Here is a 16554-nt window from a genome sequence, read left to right as displayed (position 1 = left end):
TCTGTGAGACGTGTGAACGCAGTGCTCGTCCCCACTCTGGGTCTGATTTTTCCCAGTCTTACATCTCAGAAGCCCTGAAATTACTGTGTATTATAATATTATATAACATCTCTAATTTACAGCAGGTACCCACCTCAGTGCAGACTTTCTCACATACTGAACAGTTATTAATGAGGCGATCAGCAATCTTTGGAACTGATAATTTGATGTTATGAAAATGCAAATTGCCCAAAGTTGCCTCTTAAGATTAAAATGAATTACTTTAAAGTAAGGCTTTGATCTTGATCTAAGGCTAGACTACAATCTTGCTTTTTCTGCTGGGTCAGTGGTGTTAATTTGAAATCATACTTCCACCACTTAATGCATGTAAATTCAATATTCTCCCTTATTTTAGCTCTGTTTTGGTCTCCACCAACCTACGACGGTATTATCTACTATTTTTTTAGCTGTGCTCACTGGAGATTTGATTTATGGAGTGTTTGGCGCAGAAAGCAACCGCATGTTGCTATTGGAAACAATGTTGCAAACTTATGTCCAAAACAATTAGCTGAATGACACAAAAACACTAGGAGGGCTTTTTGGGTGCATTGGGCTGAACTGTTGACTAACGCAGCTTTAATTAGACAGCCTCCATGTCTCATCCCACCTTGATACATGGAGGCTTTTGCCTCTGAAAAGTGTCTGCAGAACTAAAACCAACATTTTCTTCTTGCTGCCTCATTTCTCCAGCTCTCTCTCTTTCCCTGCCTCTCTGCTTCCATCTCCTCCTCTCTCCCCTCATATCTCCAGCTGTCGCCTGGTATAATGTAAATGAGCCTCTCAGCACAGAGCCTATGATGGTGTCAGCCCTCTCCTTAGTCTCTGGTCTCATTAGAAGCCTAGTGCAGCTGACATTTACCCGGCTACTGTGTTGACTAGCTCTTCATGCGGGGCACATGGGTCAAAACAATACACAAGGAAACTTTAACAATCTCAACCCCTTTGGAAAGTAAGGTTCCTGGAGCCTGTGACATGATTGAATGTTGACAAAAAGTACAAAAATGCCAATAAACAAGGCTTACCGTGGGCATCTAGGTTAATGCAGATTCTGCAATGACAGCAAATATATTCAGATTTCTGTTTTATTGTACTACAAATGCACAAAAAGCTGAACTTGTAAAGGTTGTTTTCTACAATGACCTCACGGTCGATCCAGTGATAAAGTCATTACGCAGTCTTAATTTTAGATTTGCTTTGATTTCAGTGAACAGCATACTTCTCCTGAGCCCTACAGTGAGGTGCAGAAACAGCTCTGTGAGGTTGAAATTAATAGGATGGCCATAGCTATTTCCTGACTCTTCATCCTCTTGGGACCCTGCAGCTCTGTTTTTCTGCGGTCTTCTCATCCTGTTACTAATGCCTGACTCTGTGTAACCCTTATCTCCATGCTCGCTACAAGGCCTGATAGGACTCTGTGTGTAAGCAATTAAAACGGCTTATTTGCCAGATAAGTGGGGGACAGCGGTCAGATATGAAAGCCACAGGCTGCCAGTATCACGTCTTTAAGTTACAACCCCCGGGTTAAATAGCCCGAGGGCACGGAGTGAACCAAATGAAGCGTAGAGCTCTGTGTGTGTGTGTGTGTGTGTGTGTGTGTGTGTGTGCATGAAATTCTGCCACAGGGAACACACAAAAAATGTGAAAATTAAAGTTTTTCAAAACTAAGTGCACCCCATAAGCCAACAGTTTGTAGAAACACCTTTAGCAACAATAACTTGAATTAATCCTTTTCTATATTCTGTATTTTGGAGAGAGATCCTACAGGTGGATGCCAGGGTGGTGTAGGCTTTGGCAGGCAGGAATGCATGAGAAGTAATGGGAAATCCTGCAGCTTAAATGCACCACCAAATTGCGAGGGTGTGTTTGGTGCAGGGTGTAAGGGAAGGAAGTTGTGCTGCATGGGCAGTTGAAGTTGCTAGCCTGAACTAGCTCGCAGGCACTGCTCAATTTAAGTTTTTTTTCATTTTATACTGCAAAAGAAAGAAGAATATGTTACATTTTTTCATTTGCTTAACTGTTTTGGGCCCTTGGATTTTATTTGACGAGTTCGTACATGCACGCAGTTGATAATCGTATCATTCCATGTATATTTGAGTTTGTCATTTTTTAATAGTTAACTTTGTATTTGCACCCACAAATTGTCACTTATTAAAAGTGACTCATTACATTTCTTTGTCGTAGGTCTGCATTGTAATACAATGTTCCATTGCATAATTAGCCTTACCAATACTTTTCCTGTAATGGTACACATTAGCATTTGCATATACAGATATCTGACAAACCAAATTATACTGTTATCGTTGCTCTTAACTGACTGCTTCATCAAAATCTGACAGTTAAAAACTGCTCGCAACAAGATAAATTGCGGTCTTTTACAGTATTTTTGACAGCACTTCTGTGATGTAACATGTTATCTGTCATTTAAGTTAACCTTCCAGTCTCTGAATTCTTTGTACAGATTGGCATGTCTGTTAGCAAATTGGTTATGTTTCTCTGTTGATATGTGGAGCCTTTAAACATCTTTTACAGATGGGGCTTGTGGTTTCTGAGTGCTTTCTCGTCACTGTGTGAGAATTGCTGTGTGCTTTTTTTTTTTTTTTTTTTAATCCACAACTCGATAAAACCTAAAGATTCTCACTTTAAGGATTCAAACCTGATTTAACATTATAAAACAAAGTCTGGTCTCTGGTCGTGTTAGATGTCTTCAGCTATAAATGTCACGGATGAGCTGGCAGCTGTGAAGTTCAACCTTTCCTGTCTGTTCTATTTATTATTGTGTCTGCGTACTAAGATGTATCTATACCTTCAAAACATGACACACTGGAACACAAACTGCTGCTGTCACAGTGTTGTAATGTTCATACAATGTTTTGCCTTTTAACACGGTTACACTGATATCCAAAAACTTTGAAAAATAGATCAGCGAGCTACGCTTTTACACTGGTTGACATTTTCTTTCATTATTGTCTGGCTGCTTTATTTTTAGAAGGAATAATTATTCATATTATTTTTTTTAAAACAGATATATGAAAATAATCTGCAGCTGTTGTTCAGTAGTTCTTAACAGTGTAATAACTTGTAATTGCAGAGAAAGAATAAGATGTTTTTTGTTCATGAGTGATGATCCATCTGTGAAGCCTGGACATGTTCACCGTCGACTGTAGAGTTAGCACAAAGACTGAAAAACAGAGATTTGTTAAAATGTGTGAAACTTCAGCGAAATCTAGTGTAGCTGCATTTTAATGTGTAATGATCAGAGATGGGCAGTAACGCGTACTCTTTTCAGGTAACGAGTAAAGTAAGGGATTACTATTGCAAAAACGGTAATTAGATTACCGTTACTTTCCCGTAGGAACGCTGCGTTACTGCGTTACTAAAACCATGATTTTGTTGCGAGAATGTCTCATGACAGTGACGTAAGCGAGTGCGCCGTTAGTGACAACAGCTGTGTGCAGATCAACAATGGATCATATATCGAGTGTGGGAGAGAGTATGAGCGTGCAGCGTTTAAAGCGTGGAAGTACTGACCTTACTTTGAGTTTGATTCCGTAAAAAGTGACAAAAACATTAGTGTCCGCTGTGCGTGGGAAGAAAACTTCTTTTTACAGCGAAAAAAAAAAACCCTAAACTTCCGAGCAAGCACCGAGTAGCTACGACGTAATGGGAAACTCACAGAGAAACTCGCGGATTCTTCCACTGACCGCTGCGGCACACCTGCGCCAGGGTAAACCTCCGCCTACCCCACTCCTGCTTTACAGGTGAAAATAGAGCAACAGGACCGCTGAGTCTTTGATTTTATTTATTTTCTGCTGTGTTTTACTTGCATCTATTTGAAAGACTGAGTGTAAACACAAAAAATATTTTATTTTATGTGCTGGAATGTGAAGAAAATAGGTTTAAATATTAAACTAATTTCTTCCAGTCAGAGAATGTTGCAGATAATTTAATTTTTACTTGATGCATAAAGTTAAAAGAATAAAACTAATAAAACAAGTTTTAAAAAGAGACTTTTCCATCTGATTACATTTTGTATGATGGATTATGCAGAAAAAGTAGAATTGGGCTGAAAGATCTATCGCTTTATCACCTATTCAGGTTGTAAATCGTGTTTTTAAAAAGTAACTAGGTAACTAAGTAATTAATTACTTTAATCAGTAATCAGTAAAGTAACAGGATTACTTTTTTGTGGAAGTAATCGGTAATTAGTTACTGATTACTTTTTTCAAGTAACTTGACCAACACTGGTAATGATAACATAGCATAACTAAAGTTAAAATCTTATTATAATACAAACATTAACAATTACGCTAAAAGCTACAGCTAAATATTTAACTAGCCTAGCTTAGCAGAGTTGTACTAACTACTATCTGTTTAGCCTTTAGCGAGGGACGTTAACTTAAGCCAAACACTTAAATCTATTATATCTGTACATGTATTGTTTAACAATGTATTTACTAGGTGACCTTGTTGGTTTCATTTAAAAAGAAATTCAAGGGCTTGAAATCTTATATTTGGTACAGTTTGGCAAAGCCTTAAAAAGTCTAACCATTATATAAATTAACTGGTTGTATAGATCATCAGACAATCACAGAGCAGCCTGCTGTTGGAACACATTCAGGTAAATATAAGAAATCAATAACTGAGGTAGACTTTAAAGACAGCAGGCTCACAGCAAACAAACTTTTTGAAGTATACCCATCACATCAGGTTTATTTAATTTTTACAATAAAGTTTCAAATCCATCTACAAGCTGTAACAAATACCAGCAGCTCAACGTTTCTCAAGCCGGCGGTCTCTTGTGGATTCCCGTATCGGCTTCAAAAACAGGCGTGAGACATAAGAACATGGATAGATTGGACAAAGAGAAAAAGCGAAAGCAGCAGATTTCACTCTGTAGACGACGCAGCAGATTGACGTGGGAGGAGAAGACTTCGACCTTGGTCTCGACCTGAACAAACTATAATGAGTTCTGAACTTTCTGCCTCAGCTCAGTATTGTTGTGGTTTTCAGAGTGCTGAGAGCTGGCAAACAGGATATTGAGTCCCAGATGGGCTTTGGCTCACATCATGAAAGTACTGGAGGCCCACAGCTCTGCACACGCCATCAGCCATCGAAATGAAACTGAGGGAAGGGGATGAGTGGAGGAGATGTGAGAAGAAGGGCGAGGCAAGAAGTTTTTCTGCTGTCCAAAATACGAGTTGGTGTGTTTGTTTGGAGGCTTTCGGAGGCTGGAGTTATCCTGCGTGACGGGCGCGTGCTTAGAAGCCACTGGGCCACACAGAAAGCAACACTAGGACGCTGCTGAAGGGATAAAACAGCCACATGGGGGGAATCCTGGACACAGACCAGCGGATACCCGTTTCCTCAACATCTTTTTCGGTCGCTCTCACCCTTCTTGTGTCTCTCCGTCTTTTTTTCTTCCTCTGCATGAAATAGGATCACATTTAACTGGAGGAGGACTCTTTCATGTGGAGGAGGAGGACAGCGTGCAACGAAGAAAACATGGCTCTTCCAGCAAAGGGACACTCAGGGATGGATTGAGAGGGAAAAAAAAATATTCAGAGCGTATGATGCAGAGGAAGTACAGGAAAAACTAAATGTCAGCAGCTGTAACAGATCTGTTACTTTCCATCATATTCCCAATTTTGGAATGTTTTTGTAGGACATTGAAAGTATTTTTGAACCCTGGACTTGTGGTTATTTTTCCTACACTTCAGGGAATTCCAGACATACCAGAGAATATCACATTTTGCAATTTATAGATCAAGGACCAACATTCAAAGTGAGAGCAGGTGGTGTATATAACCTTGCCATGCAAAGGTTGTAAAGATTGTCTTAAAAGTGTAGCTATTCTGTTCGACTTGTCTGAAATCGACAGTAAAGTTATCTGTCAGTTAAATAATCTGTTACATGTCTTCATTTAGTGTCACCACAATCAGGTTCCTGTGCACATATCCACAGAAAAAGCATGAAAATGAATAGAATACCTTTAAGGGAATACTGGGGGAAGGACTGGGTCAGAACTACTGTGACGGCGTCAAACCAAGGAAGCAAAAAATAAAGAACTAAGATCGTTTACATGTACCCACAGCATTTATGAGCGACGAGGAGAGTAACGAATACCGGCTCAGGGAGGATGGACTGAAAATTAATGACCATTTGAGAGCTGTAAGTTCTGGAAATTTAAGGAAAATGTGGAAATTACATGATCACAAAAACATGTTCCCCTCTTTTTTTTTCTTTTTTTTTGTCCAAGTATCTTTGAGTGGAAGGAAATAACTGGGACTGGGATGAGGTAATCCATTACTTAGACATGATATGGAATAGAGTTGCTGGTAGGTTTTAAATTCCTAACAAGATTAGAAAATTAAAATAGTATTTATAACATTGCTGATTCTCCTGGTCTTGATTTGCATGTTTTACCTTATTGGTAAAACTGCCAAAAATTAAAAATACCTCTGTCATTGCTGTTAACCTTTCCATTAAACATAAAACGCATTCATTTCAATAAATATTTGTGAGGTCAAATCATAAGAAATCTATCGCTTAAATAAAAAGATTTTTTTCCACAATAAAGTAATAAAAGAGGAATACAGTACTGCTTAATGGCAGAGTGAGAGGGTGATAGTGTTCCCTTATATCACACAACACTTTGAAAAAGAGCACAGTGCTTTACAACTTATTAGATCACCACCCAGTGTGAGGACCTCGCCACAGCTGCCCCAAATTTACAGTATTTTTTTAACCAGGTATTGAATTTCACCGATTACAGACGTGCCCATAAACATCAGTAAAAAGACGAGTGTACATGACATGTTTTTATAGTTTTGCACATCCTCACTCGGCTATTTTAACTATAATAACTGAGTTTGCTTATTTATAACTGTAGTTAGACTTTTTTGTAATGGTTCTATTTGTTTTGATCAGAGTTTAATTTTTTTATGTAATAGGTAATTTCCAAAATATTTTTTATGCATCTGTAATGGTGAATCCACCAGTATACACAAGTCTTTAATAGTTGTGATATTTTTAATTGTAAATATATCATTATTAATAATAATTATAATAATAATAATAATTATTATTATTATTATCCATGAATTTTTTACATTTACCATTAACATTGAAGTCCAGTTCGCTCCAATACGAGTATAAAACATGAAATGAGTTTGCTATTTAAATAAATAACATTATCTATTTTAGTTTTAAACATGTTTTTGACAGATTTCTAAAGTATTTGTGTTTTCTTGCTTTTATGACAGGTGGTCGAATAAGGAATGTATTTATCACTGACCTTCAAGTCACCATTTATGACCTCCAGTTGTATATTTATATGTGCCTCTGTGATTTTAATTGTAAGAAAGTCTCCTATCATAAATTTTATCCATCTTTTCTTACAACTTTCCATAGTTTTTAACAGAAATTGCTCCACTGGTGTGTAGTTTCCCCACTGCTTATCACTACATTGTAATGCTCTGCAGTGAATCACATACCAGACCCAAAATCATTTTTTATGTTCCTGTAATGGTTGTAAGGTTTACAGCTGCAGAAGCCTTTAGGCGGATACTTGAAGCCCAGATGGGGAAAACAGCCCAGTTGGCAGCAGGTTAATGTTATTACATGAAAAAGGAAAAAATGATTAACTCCAGTAGGACATTTCAAAATATATGTCATAGATATAGGAAACAATACAGGTGTGATGAACACAAACAGAGCCATTTTTAAAATGCATAGTAATTAATAAGCTCATTCAGTCAATATGCTCACAGCAGCAGAGTAAGGATGGACAACACTGTAATAAATAAAATAACAAAAGAGGAAAATGTGACAGTACATTGCCCGTTGTTGTTACAGAAGAGTATAGGCGTTTCTTTAAATGGTTAAATTCAGTCACTGCCTTCATTATAATAAATGTTGTCAATTTATCATTTTCTACTTTATGCTTTCCCACAAGAAGCTGAACTTTTTTGCCTTATTTTCACTGTAAAACATGGCAGCACGAGAGTGAGGTTTTAAACCGTTTAAACCAGTTGTGGCAATTTTTTTTGGAGTGCACATGTGTGGATTTTCCTCTTACAGTCAGGCATCCGGGTTAGGCTGCCTATCAATCAGCCCCGTGATTGACAGGCAGCCTGTTCAGGGTGGATTTCAGCTGGGATCGGCTCCTGGTAATGAATCACTTTTCTTATACGCTACTACCTGATCAAGATGGATCTTCGTCACCATACACTGGGCCAGCTTCCTACTCTATAACACAGTGAACATCCAATGAATGCTTGTTGTTCAGAAACACAAAGAAAAGAAAAAAAACACTGACAAATCTGTGTAATTAACATTTACGCTGAAGGCTTTGAACCAGCACTGAATCTTCAAACTCGTGAAAGGAAATGTGGGAAATAAAGGCATGTGGAAGAAGCAAAGTGAGAAAAGAACCTAATCAGAAGGAGAAGACCGAGGTCAGAGCAGGAAATATATCGGAACCTTTAGCTGCTTTCATATCATTTCTGCAGAGCTCCTGTTTATTCAGCGGCTGGTGAATTTGTTTTAGTTCAGATGAAACAGAGAGAGAGGAGAGAGAGCTGCACATCAAATAGAATGAGAAAGGGAGTGAGGAGGGGGGAGAGAAAAAGCCTCTCGCTTCCTACTTACATCAAACAACCGCACAGCGGGTGCCAATCAGCTGCCGATATTTTACACAAATTCCAATCATTTCTGTTGAGGAGAGCGCAAAGTCGCGTATCAAGGAGCCGCAGCAGAGCACCCGACCTCCTCTGAGGTCTTTCATTTGAGGGATGAGGTGGATTTAAAAAAAATAAATCCCAGAGCAGTTTGCATACAGGTGTCATCCAAGACATTCAAAAGAGTCTCTGTACAAGAGAAAGTCTCTTGTACAAAGATTTTATTTTATAGAACTAGTCATTGGAAAGAGTCTAACAGGGTGGTCAATAGCGTGCCTCGCAGGCATGGGGTCAAAAAAATGATTTTAATGAATGAATCAGGAGCACATCACTCTGAAAGAGGCCCGAGGGATCTTGTGCTGCTTGGATTTTATTACTTTGGTATGACTTCAAATCAGGACATCTTCCATCATGCTGCACTTGATTTGTGCAGTTCCTGTTTACTCTCTAACTAAAACCCCCAAAGAAAAAGAAGTTTCCAGGCTAATTCAGAGACAGCCCCCACCTCCCGCTGATGCTTGTGTGTTGCCCGTCACAGCTGTTCGGCGGCAGTGCTGGGTCGGCCTGGTTGGCGAGGAGCAGCGGACCATGAAGCCTCAGTGTCACTGCTTCGGATCAATGGCCAGGCAGAGCCAGGACGAGGTTGTGTGACCTGCCCCTAAAAGGTGACATTGGCCGATCCGCCGGTGCTGGCCAGGCAGCCGGCACCAGTTCGCCCAGCTGGACTGAGGGAGGGGGCCCGGTTTGACCTGAGCCAGCTCATCGTTCACGCCGGAGGAGCTGCTGCTAATGTTTCCAGCTAATTGCGGACTGCTGGGGCTGCCAGTTCTTTTTCTGAGGGGAAGAAGAGTTTGGCTGCTAAAAAAAAAAAAAAAGAAGTCGCTATTAGTTGCCAGATGATGTCATAGTGTGGTTTGCTCCAGCCCTGTGCTGAGACAGAGCAGTGGTGGAAGAGGGAGTCTGACCCTTTATTCAGTACACTCACATAAAAATATTCCAAGCAAATGCTCCGAGTGGAAGGAAACGAGACAGAAGATTTATTCTACGTGTTCCACTTAGACTGAACTACTTCATATACTGTGTGTTAGCTCAGATCAGTGGTTCCCAACTTAGGTGCAGCGCTCCTCCAGATAGGGAGGGAAAAGTCTCTCTTCACGTGGAAAACAAACAGTTTTTCTCCAAGAGGCCACATCAGAAAGAAAAGATCTCAAAAGGTCATCGTGTTTATGTTAAACTGGAATATGAAAAGTAGCCGCAGCTATATTTGAAAACATAGTTTCATGCGTTTGAGCATGTAGTTACTTAGATTTGTGTACTTTTATGTGGATCTGTAGCTTATTTTTTAATCTATTAATCCTATCCAGCAGGGATTGTGAAGAGTGGCTGGTATTAGATATGGAAACATGAAGCTGCTGACAGTAACTGGAGCTTTAGCGTTGTTTCATGTAGCGTTTTTAAAGCTAAACGTTGTAATTGGATAAAGGTCGAGAGAGAGGTGGAGTGGCAAGTTACCCGGACACGTGATGTCGAAATAAAGGTCGAGGGGATGGGGAGGGTAAGACGAGGAAGACAGCAACTGAAAGAGGGCTCCACACTAATTTAAAGGTAGCTTGGATCATCATGAGGAGCTATTTAACCTTTAGAAGCATTTTAAAACCATTTCAATAAAAAAAAGTGAGCTGGATTGTGGGACATGATTTTGGGAATACAGTCACAAAAACAGGTGAAATTCTGCTGTCTGATAATTATTTTTTAAAAACGTGCTCCTAAAAGTTGTTTTTACATCAGGCCAGTGTGTGCTTAGACTCCATCTCATCAGGTTTTATTCCTCTGCTTCCTGTTTCACTTTGGAAATGAAAACCTCACGTCTACTGGCAGCAGCAGACGGGGAGCCCATGTGAACCTCCAGCCACTGTGTCACACCATTTCATCATCACAGGATTTATTTGCTTCTGGTGAAACCACGTTAGCCTCAGAACAGGAGGTCAAGCTGATAAAATGAGTCCACTCACACCTGTAGTCTTATATACATACGAAGTTTCTTACTTGCACTAAAATCAGAGCACACAAGCATGACCCCAGGTCCAGGATCCTCTGCTCCAGACTCCAGTGCAGACTACCGTTTATTGACTGAGTGAAGCTAGACTGTCACCTCTGCCTGCTCTACACTGCTGTATATCCAGGACTCCCAGTGAGGCGGCATCGATTTGAGGTAGTGAAATTAACTGAATTGATTGCGAGTTTAGCGGCAGTGACTGACAATGAGAAAACTGCACCTCTTAAAGCCCGACTCTTCTACTTTCTTTTTCAGGAGTTACTGCAATTAGAACAAAAAATAGATCCAAATGTATTTTCTGGTTATTAGGGGGGCAATGCAAATATGACTATTTTTAATGGGGAGAGGCTCGATTGGACAAATGCGACACTTGAGTGGTTTTTACGCGCTGATCGGCGAGTCTTCCCGCCACCCACCCAGGGCCGTGAATGACCGCTTGCATGGCTCTTACCTGTAGTTGTCCCACTCCCTTCCCGCACTTTAACGCCCTATTAAACCATCGGTGAGGCTGCTGGTGTTACAATCCAGTGACGTCCCTGTGCTCTGGAGACATTTGCGTCCTGGGGGGAAAAAAACAAACCAAAAAAAAAAAAAAAAAAAAAAAAAAAGACGGGAGTGGTGGCTTTTCTTGCCCCTCCGGATGAACTCGAACAGGCTTATTGCTTTCGATTATTCGTCTTTTTAAAAGAGCGGTGATGGCACCTCATCCACCACAGAGGTGAGTCTCCTGAATCCAAACCCTTTGTTTTAATCCCGATAGTCCACAAACCCGACGAAAGCCTGCACAGCTGTCTTATTAGGTTCAAATGGGTCCTGTTGTGCGCATTAGACGGGTGATAATCACCCGTGATATCAGCTCGCACTCTTCAGATGGAGTGAGGTGGATCCCATTAGTCACTTCAGCCCACAGTCTTTGCTCAGCCGCGTCTCCTCGCAGTCTGACAGCTCCGCTCCGTGCGCACTAACTTTTATGGAGACTCCAGAGCGCACGGCGCGCATCCGCTACCTCTGCTGGTAGCGTTACAGTAATCGGATTACCGCTATTGACGTAAACGTCACAAAAGAATGGGTGATCATTTAAAATGGTATTTTTAAAGCTGAAAACAATAACACAAATGTGGGGAACAACAAATTATGTTTCATAATTCATAAAGGCGAGGCTCAAAGCTGCTGCAATTATATGTTAGGAGACAGAAAGCGAGAAGAATGTGAGAGTGTGATCCAAAAGTAGTTCAAGGAGTGAAGCAGAAACTATAAATGATGACTAATCAGGGATTGGTTGCTTTCGTTACTACACACCCGGGCCAGGTCATCAATAACGCCAATGAAAAGCTAGAGATTCTCAGGCACGTGCCACCTGTCCGTCCCCTATTTAACCTTGTGCACTTAAAAACACAGAAAACAGCCTTCGGGCGTCTGTTCCACTCACTGAAGTGTTGATCTGCTGCAGACATCCATCCACATGCCGAGGCAAGCAAAAGTTGTCCACTACTGCCATCATGTGGATATGTGATGCACTCCACTTACAAACACACCCCGAGAGAAATCACATAGAGCACATCTCTGATCAAAAAGTTGTTTATTCCATGGTGAAAACATTCCGGTCACACACACACTCACACTCACTCACACACAAATTTCTTTCTTTCATTCTTTTTTTTCTTTTTGTTTTTTAGAAACAGCAAAATTCCTTTGTATAATGCATGTGAGGAGACAAAAACGATCAAACAGTGACATAAGCACAAAGTGATTGGCTTTTGCAGCTCGGAAAGAGAAGGAAACACTTAAAAGAGAGACCTTTCAGTTCAGTCCATCCGAAAGATCCGAAAACACCCGATGCTGTTTTTTTTTCTTTTCCCCAGGTTAATATCATCCTAAGGCCATGTTAGGAAAGACTGCATTTCATGCCTCTCCCTGTAGGAATGACACCACTGAACACCTGTGCACGCTTTAATTTCAATGTTGATTTTTCGAGCTGCTTCTGAAAGGCATCAGCGGCTGTAGTAGTAGTAATAGTAGAAGTAGTAGTAGTAGTAAGCAGTTTATGGACTCGCTTTCCCAGAGTTCCTCAGCATTCCTCCTTGATGTAGATTTGTTCGTCTGTGTCGGACTCCAGGTGCTCCAGCCTGTCCGTCTGTCCGTTCATTATCTCGTCAGGGGTTTTCATGAATCTGTGGCACAGACGAGGCAAGTTCAGCAAATTATTCAAAATCCTGTTTTCTTTTGTTTTATTGATGACTCAAAAAGTAAATAACAGTTTGGAGCAGCGAGACAAGTTTGAAAAGAAGATGATGTACCTGAACAGAAGCCTTTGGCCAGGCTCTTTCCTGATAATGTTCAGTTTGTAGTAGTGTCTCAGTGCTCGCGACATCTTCTCGTACGTCATATTGGTCCTGTTCTGTAAGAGTTAAAACAGCAGGAGCGTCATGAGCAACGCTGTCAGTGTGACAGTGAGGGGACCTGACCTTAATTTAAGAGCAACATTTATTTTGGCCACTTGGTGTCAGTAAAAGTCCACAAAAGCTGAAAAGACCACTATACAGCAAGATCCTGTTTGCTGTATAGCGTGCTTAATGTTTCAGCAAATAATTATTAATTTACACAACCAGCAGGCAGGAGGAGGTAGGAGATACACAACCAAACAAGAGGCCAAACAAACAACATACACCTGAGGGGCACTGGAATCCCCATCATCCAGAAAATCAAGCCATCAAAAGGTCTTTTTTGTATGCACAAAACCTTTGACGCTTCACGTAGTTGTGGTTTCAGTGTCAGAGCTCAAAATGTTTTTGGAACATTTTCAGTCACAGTGTTTGTCTTTGTGCGACGGCACCTGCTCTTTGGAGCTAACATTTAGACACGTGTTGCTAACCGCTCTTCCATTAGCTAAAAGCTTGTCCTGCACTGCAGAGCTGGGGCGCTCTACAGCTAAAGCACAAATTCATCTTAATTGTTGGCCAAAATTAACAAAACTAAAGTAGTGTTTTATCACAAATACCGGTGTTATTCTTCTAATGTTGTGTTTTCACTCAGCACATAAAAGCACAAGCTGCACGACTCTAGCGCTGCGTCTGCATCACTTATTGTGGTGAAGAGACAGTTGAGCGTGAAAGGGAAGTTGTTGAGTTACAGGTTGAGCTACATTCCTGCCACTCTGACTGGAAGAAGAAGATCACAGAGGAAATGATCTTTCTCGGACTAGTTCCTCTACTCCTCCCCTTCGAAGGGAGCCAGCTGAGGTGGTTCCTGAACACTTCCAGGTGGGGTGTTTAAGACATGTCCTACTAGGAGGACACCATAGATGAGATCCAGGACACCGTGGAGAGATTGGCTCTCGATGGCATAACTCGACCGAATCACTGACACTGGCATCACCGATTTATTTCATCACAAAGCCTGGCTAACACACAGGTAGTGTCCTTACAGCTAAGACAGATGAAACACTAAATCCATCAGTGTGTCTGTGTTTACACTGAGCTGCTGTGTTTCACTCAACCTTACATCCTATCAGCATTTCTACCAGAGTGATGAAAAGAAGCATCTGTTGTGCCAGGAAACATTTGTTAGGACTATAAAACTGAAACAAGTCGACAAAATTGTCGGAAAAAAACCCAAAAAACAAAAGTTCACTATTCAGTGATTAAGGTGCTTAATTAATCAAGTCTCTGTCCTGATGTTTTATAAGAATAAATGAGTTAGTGCAGCTTTATGGTTGTAGGAATGACGATAGGAAGTCCCTTCTGTTGTGCTGCTCTTTTATATGCACTGCACATAACCACTGAACACCTAGAGCCCGTGTGTGTATGTACCTTGTGATTCCCCCAGAGCCTGGCCAGGCCGTTGGGGTCCATGATGCGGAAGACTTTGCTCTCCGGATCCTCCCAGCGGATGTAGTTCTCGTACCTGCTGTCTGAAAGGAGCTGGTAGACGTAGTCCCACAGCAGCCTGCAGTCTGCCAGAACCCAACAGGGAAAAGACTGAGTGAGCCGCTATCAGCAGATTCTCTGAAAAAGTTCTCATGCGAGGTTTCTGCCACAGATGCCGCCTCACGCAGCTTTGATGCTCGGCTCCGTCGCCGCTAAATCTTACCTGCTATCCGCCCGATGGGCATCTGCTGCTCCTCTGGAGGAGACACGGGCATGATGACGTGGTTCCTGTAGAGCGCCTCCTCCTGCTGCTGCTGTAGTAACTGCTGCTGCTGTTGCTGCTGATGCTGCTGTTGGTGCTGCTGGGCTAGCTGATGATGGTGTCCGTGGACTTTCCCCTCACGGCCGTTCTCCAGCGTCACCTGAGACAGGGGTCCCCCGCGGTTGTGCCTGAAGTCCATGCCAGCAGCCCCGCCACTCCTGCTTGGACTGAGGAGCAAAGGGTTCATGATGGCGCTGGGCATGAGTTGGATAACGCGAGGAGGGCCTGCCTCCTGGCCCCCGGGGCTGCCTGGACAGGGGGCTTCTCTGGGTGTAGCGCAGCGCCCGTTGGGTGCAGCCGGGGACACCGACAACGGGTACATTTCCTCCGGCAGGTGGTGATTGCTGTCGGGCAGCTGGGAGAAGGTTTGCAGGGAGTCCTCATTGGCGGGGCGAGGGTGGTTCGGCTCGGTGGGTGATCGTCGCGGGGCCGGGTGGTGCGGCGAGCGGGAGCGGTGCCGCAGTTCGATGGTTGGTGGATGCTGGGGGATGGGTTCTGTACCACGTGGTCCCCGTCGTACCGTTTCTGAGAGCACAGTTTACAGAGTGTAATAAACGTGTAAACCCAGAACAGTCTCCTAGAACGTAAGCTGGAAATTGATCAGCATACGGCAGGAAATTCTATTTTGGATATTCTACATGTTGCTCGATTAATTTACACAAAGAAGAACAATCAAGAATCTGAATCTCAACACCAAATCTTTCATTTCCCTGGAGCCAGCAGGTTTATATAACTCCCAGTGTTTACCTTACAGGTGTGCCAGCACCAAACTAAACACTGCTCTTTATTTGAGGCCAGCAGTCACTGAGCAGAGAGACATAAAACACAGAAGGTGACACTTGGACTAAATCTGGTCTCAAAGACGACAGCATCCCTCTCAGAGTCTCAACTCACTATCGATATTAAAATCTTTCATAACTTGTACTGACTTAAGGGCCGTGATATTGGCTTATATTAAAATGTGAATGTTCTGATGCTACTGTTCGTGTGCATGCCCAGCTCGGCTTTCACCGGAAACAAACAGCAGTACGAAGAGAACGTTTAGATTGCAAAGCACGAAATTCTTTTCATATTTTTATAGTCATGTAACTTGTTTCCTGCTGCTGTGATTTATCACCACAGCGAGCCAGCTACAAGGTGCTGATCACGAGCGTCACACAAGTCGGAAAACAAAAACACTAAGGTGTCACTAATATTCTACTTTTTGGATGAGCATGCCTAGTGTTTTTATTTTTGAGGCATTTTGGGCAAAAAATTGCCACAACTCATACTCCTGTTGTTCTTTGAATTTTGCTCTGATTTTCAAATATCTGCGGTGGAACCTGAGAGAAGGAAGGCAGCTGCAGAAAGCAGCCTGCCTGTAGCGTTCGGTGTGCTGTATTGTTTAAATAAAGCTGCATTTCCTTGTAGAGCAGGTTTTACTGTCAACATTTGAAGTTACGGCTCCATCTCATTGTTGGTGTGTCACATTTCCTCAGATCAGAGCCAGAAAACAGTCTCAGGTATCCACTCGAACATGATTATTACTTCCTTGTTTTCAACAAAGCAGGGTGTTGAGTAAAAGCGCCGGTGCGTCGTAGAGGACAAAGGCAG

The 16554-nt window shown here is 41.9% G+C and overlaps 2 protein-coding genes across 4 annotated transcripts in view; both read right to left on the bottom strand.

The window, feature by feature from the left end:
* The window catches only part of LOC120735575 (chemokine-like protein TAFA-2), an 84228-nt gene extending 72019 nt beyond the window's left edge, over window positions 1-12209 (bottom strand). For both annotated transcript variants that reach the window (XM_040035008.1, XM_040035009.1), the window contains exon 1: window positions 11225-12209. The gene's annotated coding sequence lies outside the window, so the exon portion shown is untranslated. The remainder of the gene's footprint in view (window positions 1-11224) is intronic.
* A 416-nt stretch (window positions 12210-12625) lies between these two features.
* etv6 (ETS variant transcription factor 6) overlaps window positions 12626-16554 on the bottom strand; it is a 28929-nt gene continuing 25000 nt past the window's right edge. For both annotated transcript variants that reach the window (XM_040035005.1, XM_040035006.1), the window contains exons 5-8: window positions 14863-15486; window positions 14583-14725; window positions 13071-13171; window positions 12626-12944 (exon numbers count right to left, since the gene is read on the bottom strand). In XM_040035005.1, the coding sequence (XP_039890939.1) occupies window positions 12842-12944; window positions 13071-13171; window positions 14583-14725; window positions 14863-15486 (971 nt within the window). In that variant the 3' untranslated portion in view covers window positions 12626-12841. The remainder of the gene's footprint in view (window positions 12945-13070; window positions 13172-14582; window positions 14726-14862; window positions 15487-16554) is intronic.

This window comes from Simochromis diagramma, unplaced genomic scaffold (genome assembly GCF_900408965.1).
Source record: "Simochromis diagramma unplaced genomic scaffold, fSimDia1.1 OVJJ01000816.1, whole genome shotgun sequence".
In the NCBI taxonomy this organism is placed as follows: Eukaryota; Metazoa; Chordata; class Actinopteri; order Cichliformes; family Cichlidae; genus Simochromis; species Simochromis diagramma.
The sequence above is the reverse complement of the archived record's forward strand: the minus strand, read 5'-3'. Positions and strand labels throughout refer to the sequence as shown.